General features: G+C 40.4%; 1 protein-coding gene across 1 annotated transcript; it reads left to right on the plus strand.

Moving 5' to 3' along the window:
• Nucleotides 1-160: 160 nt before the first annotated feature.
• MED21 (mediator complex subunit 21) lies at nucleotides 161-6,748 on the plus strand (the record flags this gene model as incomplete). Its single annotated transcript, XM_010072378.1, has 3 exons — nucleotides 161-275; nucleotides 2,888-2,988; nucleotides 6,572-6,748. Coding segments are annotated over 3 exons (393 nt in total), but the record flags the coding sequence as incomplete, so codon positions are not given.
• Nucleotides 6,749-11,292: the final 4,544 nt, after the last annotated feature.

The following is an 11,292-nucleotide window of genomic DNA, read 5'->3' on the forward strand; positions in this document are numbered from 1 at the left end:
CCCCCAGGTAGGGGGCATCGCCTTCAGCCGTCACGGGCTGTGGGGGTGGGCTCCTACCTAACGCCGGGGTGGGCTGCTGTGTGGGGTCCGCTGGGATGTAACATCGAATTGAAATAGTTCTTGTGGTGAAAAAAATTAACGGTCTCTTTACTGCTTGCAGCTCGCAGACCAATTCTGTAATGCCATTGGAGTGTTGCAGCAGTGTGGCCCCCCAGCCTCTTTCAGCAACATTCAGACAGCAATAAACAAGGATCAGCCTGCTAATCCAACAGAAGGCAAGTCTTTCTGCGTCTGCTAACTCAATGGGAACATGTTCAGATATAGTACGCTGTAATTCAAAATCTGTACTCTGTTTCATGCTCAACAAACAATTCCACCAGTAACTGGAGAAGTGATTGAAGTTAAGTCATAAACTGATGTCAGCTGCACTTGCTTCATAAGATTGTGATAGTGGAAATGTTATTTTAAGGAATAAGTAAGTATTGCAATATATTTCTTGTGCTGGTTTCTTTGCACAGATACAGTAGCTCTACATTTCAATAGGAGTGCTGCAAGAGGTTGTTAGTGAGTTGTCTATTACTTCGAAGAAGTCTTTTTAGAAAGAATTAGTGTCAGTTTTATGAAATAATGTATGAGTTTAAAATTCTCCATGTCATAAACTTGAAAAATTATTTGTGTTTCTCCATCTGTCATCTGCTTATCTCCCTATGGGCATTTGTGGTTTTCTTGTTGTCTGTTTTTGGGTTTGGTTTTGTTTTGTTTTTTAGAAAAAAGAAACTCAGATAACTGAAACTAGGAAGAAAACTAAAAGTTCTCTCTGACTTGAGAATTTCAAGTTTGTATTTAAATAACCATGTTATTCTGATCCTGAATCTTTCCCCCCTCCCACTCCCCGCCCTGAGAAAATTTTATGTATATCTTGTATCAGATTAGGTTTGTCTGTTAGGATATCGGGGAGGCTGATTTGGAGCACAGTGATGCACTTTCTAGGACAGTTTAATACTAGTTCTTCATTGGTCAATGTTGGTTTGCCCTCTGATACTGGAATTAGTTGGCAGAGCTAGCTGAAAGGCTTGTTTGCATCCTTATCCTACCTGCTGCGGTCTCAGGTGCTGGAATCAGTGTGGTGCCAGGAGCTAGAGGTTTTGTTAAGGTCTTAAAATGGTAGGTCATGACTGGCTTCTCTTTTGATTTGTCTTTTCCTAAAATTCTGAGTATAGTGACTTCAATAAAATCATACTGTTGTGGTTTTACACAACACCACTCGCTCCCCCTCCCACGGATGGGGGAGAGATTTGAAGGGGTAAAGGGAAAAGAGACTCGTGGGTTGAGATAAGAACAATTTAATAACTAGACTACAGTAATTTTTAAATAATGGTTATAATAACAGTCATATATACAAATATACAAATGAGTGATACACAGCGATACTGCTCACCACCCAGTGACCAAGGCTCAGCCTGTTCCTGGCTAATAATCTTGGAGCAGGGAGAGTCCTGAAACTGCAATCCTGGAATGGAGATAAGAGCCTGAGTGTCTGAGAGACCAAGATGAGCCTGAGAGAGGGATGACCTAGAGGGAAACAACCCAGAGTAAGAGAGAGAACATCTGGACAGATCCTCATCTATATACTGGGCATAACATGCATGATCTGGAATAGACTATTGGCCAGGTTGGGTCTCCATCCTAAACCTGAGGTTGAATCCTAGGCTGGTAATTGGGGCTGTGCTCCCTCCCAGCTTCTCCTGCACCTGTGGACACTGGAACAGCAGAGAAGCTGAAAAGTCCTTGACTGTCCTGGCAGCAACTCTAAACATCAGTATGTTATCAGCCTTCTGCTCAGCACAAATCCAAAACATAGCCTCACACTAACTGCTGTGAAGAAAGTTAACTCTGTCCCAGCTGAAAACAGGACACATGCAGCCAAATTAGCAATGCTGATGAGGCGAAACAAAACTACCAGTTGTGTCTTTAGATATTTAAAGCCTTAATAAGAAGGCCTTAAGACCGCTTTACAGGTGAATTCTGTGATCACCCTGAGTAAGCCTTAAACGGATATGTTGGGTTTGTTTGGGTTTTTTTTTAAGTTAAAATCAAGTGTACCTTTGAGAATGTCAATCTCTTCTGTAGATTTTTGCCATTAGAAAGTACCTCCTCTCTTGCTTGCACAAATCTTTCATGAACCAATCAACATAAATAAGTAAGATCTTAAATTGAAAAGGGTTGTTTCAATATTGCAGTGGTAGTAATGACCTTAATTAAAATTGAATGGATGCGATTCCATATGGAAAAGTCTTGGTTTATGATGCCTCTTAGTAAAAGTCCATGAAGATCTTTCAATGATATAGCAGCTAAATTAAGGTCTGTTATAAACTTCCAATTCTTTCCCATTTCTCATGGGCAATTTAACTTTTTTCTATGTCTGAGTAGGAATTTTTAAAAATTAAAATAGAATTAAGAAATATTTTGGAATCACTGTCTTTACATAGTTTCTAACGTCTGGTGGCAGATTTCAAGGCAAGGATTGAAAAGTTAAATGAGTTTCTAGCTGCTTCTCAATACGTAACATAGTGACTAGGACACTTAATGCTGGTATTAGTAATTTCTTAACTGGCTCACCATGATGAAGTTCTAGGTATTTTCTCATTTGTTCAAAGCTCAGCTCTTTGTATAACTCATTACCTTGTTTAATCTAGGATTGGAATCAAGCTACCTTCATCTTCTGATATGATTGCATTATCATCGGTTGTGATACTGTTGTTTTCTTCATGTAGGAGAATTTTTAACACCTGCATACTTCAAGACTGTAGAATTTTCTGTGCTGTACGTGCAGAATTGTGCTTATTTCTAATAATGTACTGAGTGGGCTGACTTTTCTCTTTTAAAGAGTATGCCCAGCTGTTCGCCGCATTGATTGCACGAACTGCAAAAGATATTGATGTTCTAATAGATTCCCTGCCTAGTGAAGAATCGACGGCAGCTTTGCAGGTAAGAGTCTTCTTAATTAAAATATCAAAACATAACTGAAGGCAAAGTTTTTTCTGGTTTTCTAAACGCTTTTTTTCTCTCTAGGCTCTATAATCACAAAAAAATATTTTAATATAAGCCTGTTTTTTTTCCATGAGGGTAGCCTGCAAGTACTTTATAGGCTTAATGAAAATACTGAACTTCCATCTAGTTCTAAGTAAAATACACAGAATATTTTAAACTTATTTTTCTGTTATAATGTTTTTCTTTAAAAAAAGTGCTTTTATCATAACAGCACAATACTGGAAACTGCTGCTTGCTTTTTTCCCCCAGCTGTTCAAGTATTAATACAATAGATGCAACAGTACTGATTCATTGTGAGGTTTTTGTTGTTTTGTTTTTTTCTTTTTCCTCTTGGTTAATCTTTCCTGTTATCTTGCTCATAGGAGTGCATTTCATTTTGTACTTGCAGAGCCAACACTTCACTTCTGTCTTTTGTCCTTCCACAATGTTTCTGGTTTTTAAAGGGTTTGCAAGGAATCCTTTAAGTTCTCCAGCTCTGTCACAAAACAGTTCTTTCACTTTTCAGTAATCGGGTGTCCTCCTTTGGACCAGCTAGACAAACTTGGTGCTTTGGTTTCTTGCTCCTTCTCTCTTTAGACCAGAGGTACTCTAGGAAGAGCTTGGGAACAGCCAGCAGCTCCTGACCAAGCAGCTGTTAGCAGGTGCAGCCAGTATCACAGCCTCCATTCCCTGCCTTACAGGAGCTGAACTGCTGGAAACAGCCTGTGAACCCTTTCACAATGATCAACTGTTTCTAATTTCCAAAAATTGCTTTGATCCACAATTCAAAGAACACTGCTCTATTTTTTTGCTGTTCTTTCTATAGATCTTGCCTATCAACAGCATATTTTCTTTCTTTCTTTCTTTCTTTCTCTAACTTAGAGATTTACATAGAGTATTTTCTTTTTAGAATATATCCAGGATACAGAGCGCTGTTTCTCTCAGAACCCTGGAACTGCTTTAAGATCACCTGAGGGTTTTACACATGGGTTGATCCCCTGTGACTATTCAAAGGCATTTTACAAAAGACTGATAGTAGAGGTGCCCACAGTGACATCACACTTGGTTTTAAACAGAGGAGGTTAAATTTGGAGATGTTGGTAGTCACAATAATTGCTGAACATCCTAATTGGGCCTGTTAACACCAACATAATTTCCTGTAACTGCGTATTTAATAGCTGAAGACAGCTTTCCTGCTGCAGACAAATTACAGGCTTCTTCCATGACTGAGCAGGGTCTGATCATAGTGACAGCTGATGCAGGGAAAGCAGGGTGCTCCAGAAAGAAGAGCTGGTTATTCAGTAGGGGCATGCTGTCCTTTGAGGTGATACTTGAACTTGTTCTGTTAATGTAGAATCTCATTTCACAAGAATTTCTGATCTTTCCTGTTTGCTGTGGTTTTGAGATAAGTTAACTTTGCCATTGTTTAATTTGGTGCAATATTAAAGATAAATTTTCTGACATTCTTTAAAAAGACTGTGTTGAAGGTGCTTGAAATACTTTAAAATACACAGTATAGGTCTTGTTGAGAAGTGGTAGATACTTGGCCAGTAGAGGCGCGTATTGGGTTTGTGTGGTGGGGTTTTGATAGGAGGGGGAGAGGCTACAGGGATGGCTCCTGTGAGAAGCTGCTGGAAGCTTCCCTGGCTCCAAGTCAGACCTGCTGTTGGCAAAGGCCGAGCCAATCAGCACCTCTGTGATAAATATGTTATTTAAGAGGAGGCAAAAAATTTCAGTGAACATACAGCAGAGAGAGGAGTGGGATGTGAGACAAACAACAATGCAGACACCAAGGTCAGTGAAGAAAGGAGGGGAAGGAGATGCCGGAGCAGAGGTTCCCCTGCAGCCCATGGTGAAGACAGCAGCTGTGCCCCTGCTGCTCATGGAGGTCAGTGATGGAGCAGATCTCCACCTGCAGCCCATTGGGGACCCCGTGCCAGAGCAGATGTGTGCCCAAAGGAGACTGTGACTTCGTGAGAAGCCTGCACTGGAGCAGTCCCTTCCTGAAGGACTGCACCGAGCGGAAGGGACCCACGCTGGAGAAGTTTGTGAAGAACTGCAGCCCCTGGGGAAGGACTCACATCGGAGAAGTTTGTGGAGGACTGTCTCCATGGGAGGGATCCCACGCTGGAGTAGGGGAAGAGTATAAGGAGTCTTCCTCCTGAAGAAGGAGCAGCAGAGATGTGTGATGAACTGACCACAACCCCTGTTCCCTGTCTTCCTGTGCTGCTGGAGGGGGAGGAGGTAGAGAAATTGGAAGTAAAGTTGAGCCTGGGAAGAAGGGAGTGGTTGGGGGAACGTGTTTTTAAGATTTGGTTGTATTACTCATTATCCTGCTGTGATTTCATTGACAACAAATTAAATTGATTTTTACTCCCAAGTCAAGTCTGTTTTGCCCATGACTGTAATTGGTGAGTGCTCTCTTCCTGTCCTTGTCTTGTCCCACAAGCCTTTTGCTATATTTTCTCCTCCCACCACAGGGAGGAGTGAATGAGCAGCTGTGTGGTGCTTAGTTGCTGGGTGGGCCTATACCACAAGAAGATGTACTTAGGCTAATTTTTTTTTAATATACTGAAGTTGTCTTTGTATGTGTTTCAAATCTGAGGCTTGTCTTAAATGATAAAGGGGGCTGCTACGCTAATGCTCAACAAAATTTACCCATCCCTTTTGAGTTCCCTTGTGGTGAAGTTGGTAGTATATATTCTGCTCAAATCTGCAGCTTATCTGCAGTCAACTGTTTATCAACGGAGACTGAAGTAATTGAGCTGGATTCTAAATTTCAAATTGTTCTTTTTCTGTCTTCCTTCTATGACCCTTCCTCTGAGGGCTATCAAGTCCTTCATGCATATATTAACCTTCACTAAAGACATCACTGTTGCAGAACAGAAGATTAATATGTGGATAAAATTTGCCAGTAGTTAAGTATGTCTTATTAAGGACCTGTATATAAAAGTGGATAACTACTTTAAAAAATATCCATTTGAAACTATTTTGTCTTGTCTTTTCCATTATCAAGTTTGAAAAAGTTTTAGTAGTTTTAAATTTGTTAAATATTTTAAAATATTAAAATATTTTGAAATTAAAATGTTTTATTTCAGTAAATCTTGTCTAACTGAAAAGCATTTGGTTCTGAAACAAAATATTTAAAAAATAATCTTAAAGAATACATTTTCATCTGAAATATGCTATTTAATGGAAAGGTTTAAATATGTTATGCTTGCATCTTGCTGGGCACCTTTCAGTAAGGGAGTGGGGAAGGGGATAAATACTCCTCGTCAAGAAAAGCTGTACTGAGCCAAGAGTCGTAGCATGAAAGAAGCTAACATCTGGTGGGGTTTTTGTGTTTACTCCATGTGGATATGCAATATTTTAGGCTGCAACCTATAATAAATTGCTTTGAAGTTGCACTTATGTGATTCAGGGGCTAAAGAGAGAATGTTTGTCTCTTCTAGGGAGCACTAACTGTTCCATCACCATCCTTTAGTAGCAAAGTCAATTTTATATTGTATTTGAAGGTTCTTTTATCTTTTTTGTTTTAAAGGCTGCTAGTCTGTATCGATTAGAAGAAGAAAATCATGAAGCAGCTGCCCGTCTAGAAGAGGTAGTTTATCGTGGGGATATGCTGCTGGAAAAGATACAGAGTGCCCTGGCAGATATTGCCCAGTCGCAGCTGAAGACGCGAAGCGGGACACACAGCCAACCCCTTCCAGACTCGTAGTGGCAGGGGTCAGCGCGTCCCTGCAAAACCCCGCTGTGGCAAGTCCTGTTGGAAACACAGCTCTGCGTCCATGGGGGGCTGTTACACCCAGCCCAGCTCTTGGAGGACTCTTGAGTGCTCTGATCATTTGTAACAGTGTCTTTTATCAAAGCTCAAAGTGCAGGTTTTGTATGAGAAACACTTCTACTGTAGAACTGGTAGTTCTGTTCTAGAATTATGTGTATTGATGTATGTTTCCTTGACTTAATATTAACTGAGCTTTCTTTTTGGTTCATAAATATGTCTGACTTCAGTCTGATTTGTTGTCTTCATTACACAGGCCTTAGTCCTTAAGGGGAATTTGGAAGGAAAACATGTAACTTTGTGTAACTTGCTCACTCCTACTTTCAAACTTTTATATTTTTGGTATAGTTTTTTTAAGGCACAAACAGAGACACACTTGAATTTGCCAGAGTTCCATGGAGACAGTGCTAGACAATGATGTGAATACAGTGGTGGCCATCTGTTTTAATTAATGGAAATGGTAGTTAAACATTTGTGTTACTGCTTGGCTGGTATACCACCCTTTACAGAGCAAGTAAAGGGATAAGTAAACTGTAATGTTTGCAGGGTAAATGTTCTTGCCATTGGCATCTCATTTTAAAGAAAAAATATCTGCAGGTATCTCATACTAGCATTTATTATTTTTTGTAATTCACAAATGAGTCTTTGACTCTATTATTGCCACCGGTGCTTACTCTTACTTGCTTGTGTTGTTTCTCTGCTTCTGCTGATGTCTGCATTCTTATTCTTTATTCTCTAAAGCAGACAGTAATGAGGAAGCATTGGATGGCTGGGAAAAAATTAGCAATGAGGAAACAGAAAATAACTTATTACATAATGTTGCTTTTCACTGTAAGCAGCAGCTACCAAATGAATGCTGTGATCATAAGCAGCAAGAGGCCTGTCATCCCCAACATGCTCTGAAAGTTTTTTGTTTCTATCTTCACATACTGAATAAATTTTTGCCCTTCATCTTAGGATTCTAGAAATACCAGCATCTCTTCTTACATTTGAAAAAAAACAGCAGATAGTGTAGGGTTCAGTGCATGAGCTTGGACTTGAACTGTTGGTCATTTTCTGTATTTGTGAGTTAGCAGCCTTGCCTCACTGTAGGTTGCTGTTTATTGCCACATATCTGCTCATTTCCTCATCAAAGCTAACTACTTCTATCCATTGGATATGCTGTCATTAACTTGAAAGTTACACGTGTTGCTGTTGAGTATAGACAGATAAGAGCAATTCAGATATGTCTTTAGCATGCTGATCCTTAAGGAATTAGATGCAGCAGTGCATCACTAGACGGCACCAGTGAAAGCAAGAGTATAATATACATGATACACAGGATACATCTTGTATACAGCCCATTTTGAGGATTAAGAAACACAAAGCTATTCCTACCTGTAGCAAATGCTAAAACTGAAGTATTTAATCAGACTGGTATTTAATTAAATATTTAATATTATTTTGTTAAACTTGCCTATCTCTAGTCACAAATTTAGTCAGTTACTGGGAGGCTCTTATATTATCCAGGTTCCACAGAAGAAAAAACAGTCGTGGAGGTAAACAGGCTACAGCACAGCCTTGATTCTGTAACAGGATCTTTATTAAGAATAACTGGGCTGTGGCAATTTACTAAGCCAGGTAAATATACCCATGTCCTGGGGAGGTTTGAGGGGTCATACGTTCATTGGAAGTCAGTCATGGGGCCTTGGTTTTGTTTGGGTTTTTTTTTTTCTTAGAAAAACTGCATCCAGTGCATCTCAAGTTGGTTGGAGGGTGGGGTGGATTTTTTTGTTGTTGTTTGTTTGCTTTCTAAACTCGTGGACTTAGAAAACTTAGAGTGAACTGTTTGGCCTTTGCTTGTGGATTTTTTTCTTTTTTTTTTTTTAATTGAGATATCTTAATTTGAGATTTGTATGTTGCTGGAAAGGGGGTTAGATCTTCATGATAGGTTCCCTGGTATAGGTTAACATGTGCATCACTTCAAACTTGTTAACTTGGAAATTTTTGCTGTGGGAGATGGTGTGCATCTTTAGTAAAAATACAATTAATTTCATATCTTTCTATTTTTTTTGTACTTGAAAATTGCTGTATTTCTGCAGCCTGATATTGCCTAACTGTAGAAGCTTTTTCTTTCAGTTGCCGTTTATTTGAATATGCTAGCCCACCTTACGTTAAAGTGTGGGTCAGTATCTTGGAAATTATTGCTGTGGGAGATGGTGTACATGTTTAGTAACAATACAGTTCGTTTAATTTCATATCTTTCTATTTTTTTGTACTGTATTTCTGCAGCCTGATATTGCCTAACTGTAGAAGCTTTTTCTTTCAGTTGCCGTTTATTTGAATATGCTAGCCCACCTTACGTTAAAGTGTGGGTCAGTATCAAACAGTAAATTGCACTTAGAGTTAAACCTTAACCACAGGTATAAGCTCCCTAGTAGGTATGTTTGGTTTTTCTGTACTTTGCCTGTGTCTAGTTCAGTGAATGCTGACAATTTAATAGAGATGCAGTTTGTGATACAGTTAAGTAACACAATAAAGCAAGAGAGGCCAAAATTGCTCGTTTTTTCCTTGAGAAATAATGTAATGTTTCAGTGAGTGAGTAGTACTGTAAGATGCATGACCCCACTCATTCTTGCATGTTGTGTTGCTGAACTAGCTGTAGTAAATCTTTACCTGTTCTTTTCCAGTCTGCAGCTCAGTCGGTAAGGTTGGGCTCTGACATAAGAAGGAGGAAAAACACCAATTTTCTACAGCTGTCTAATGAACAAAGCATTAGATTGGGGCTTGGAGATGTGGATTCCTTCCCCCTCTGTCATAGACGTGCTAATTTGTCCAGCCCCTGCTGCTGGGGTTTAAACAACTGTTTAAAAAACAGCATGTAATGGTAGTGATCTCCTCAGGGGGGCACTCATGCAAGATTTGTAGGGCATGCAGGATTACTGTGTCTGTACCATTTAGCATCCCAACTTTCAGCAGAAAAAAATAAAGGGGAGAGGAGGAGGCAAATGCCCTTGGAAAAAGGCATTGTATCTTCCCTGAGAAGTCTTGGCTGCTTCCAGACTTTTAATACTGAAGAGAGAGAAGGTGAGGGAGAAAGAACCCTCCATAACAGCTGCTAGCAAACATCGGGTTACGTGCGAGAGAGCAGTAAAAGGAAACTTCGGTTGAGACAGGAGAATAAATGGAGGTGAAGCACAAGTATTGAGCAAGATATAAAATAGTTCTGCATATTGTGTTGGACAAGGAGTACTGCCCAGTGAACAAATTATGCTTTGAAGAAAGATAGCACAGAGCATAATGGAAAATTCTATTGAAAAAACAATCTCAACCACTTCAAATGAGCAGGAGCATCTCATGCTGAGAATCCATACAGCCCACTGGCAAAGATGTTGGAATCAATTTAGTAAATATAAGCGGCTGATCAAAGCCTGGTATTTGTTACTATAAACAACCATGCTCGGAGGAAAGGAACACTTTGCAGCAGCTGTTCTCGTTTCCAGATACAAGAATACAGAGGAATTCATACACATGTTTTTAAAGATACTGGAAAAAGTGCATTAATAGTATTTTAGCTTCATGTCTTTATGAACTTAAACCTGACTAACTATTGGAGACAGTCTTTGGAGATCTGGGAGCTTCTGCTGTGTGTGGCATGGGGAGGGTCTCCTGGCCATCCCCACAGAATTGATATCAAAATATCTGTGAGTTTGTAACAATACAGGCTGGAGACTGCCTGGCTGGGGAGCTGCTCTGCTCAAATGGCTCTGGGGGTCTTGGCAGACAGCAGGCTGAACATGAGCCAGCAGCTGGCCCTGGCCATAAAAGAGGTTGACAGCATCCTGGGCTGCGTTGGCAGGAGTGCAACCCAGAGGTCAAGGAAAGTGATTACTTCTGCTCAGCATGTGTTAAATTGCGTCTGGAATGCTCTGTACAGTTCTGGGTCCCCAACATCAGAAAGATGTTGATGAACTACAAGTTCAGGACAAGACCCACCTTGGCATGGGCTGGAGCACCTCCCCGAGGAGGAGAGGCTGAGGAAGCTAGACTGGGAGAAGAGATGTCTTTGGGGGCACTTAACAGCAGCCTGCCCATACCTATGGGGAGGTTATGGAGAAGACAGGGCCAGGCTCTTCACAGTGGTGCATGGCAGAAGAATGACGGACAGTGGACATAAATTGAAACAACAGGGGTTCAGACTAGTCACAAGGAATAGCGTTTTCAACATTGGGACAATTAAGTTTTGGAACGTAGTCCCCAGAGAAGCTGGAAATCCTGGGAGATTTTTCAAGACTTGGCTAGATAAAGCTCTGAGCAACCTCATCTGACCTCACAGCTGACCCACCTTTGAACAGGAGGTCGAACTCAACACCTCCTGAGGTCCCTCCTGACCTGAATGAGCCTATGGATACTAGACACATTAACTGCTTCAGAAAAAAAACAAGGAAGTATTAAGGAATGTTGTTGTCCCCTTTCTAGAAAGGCGGATCTGGAGGACAGAA

This window comes from Pterocles gutturalis, unplaced genomic scaffold, assembly GCF_000699245.1.
Source record: "Pterocles gutturalis isolate BGI_N339 unplaced genomic scaffold, ASM69924v1 scaffold6797, whole genome shotgun sequence".
Lineage (NCBI taxonomy): Eukaryota > Metazoa > Chordata > Aves > Pterocliformes > Pteroclidae > Pterocles > Pterocles gutturalis.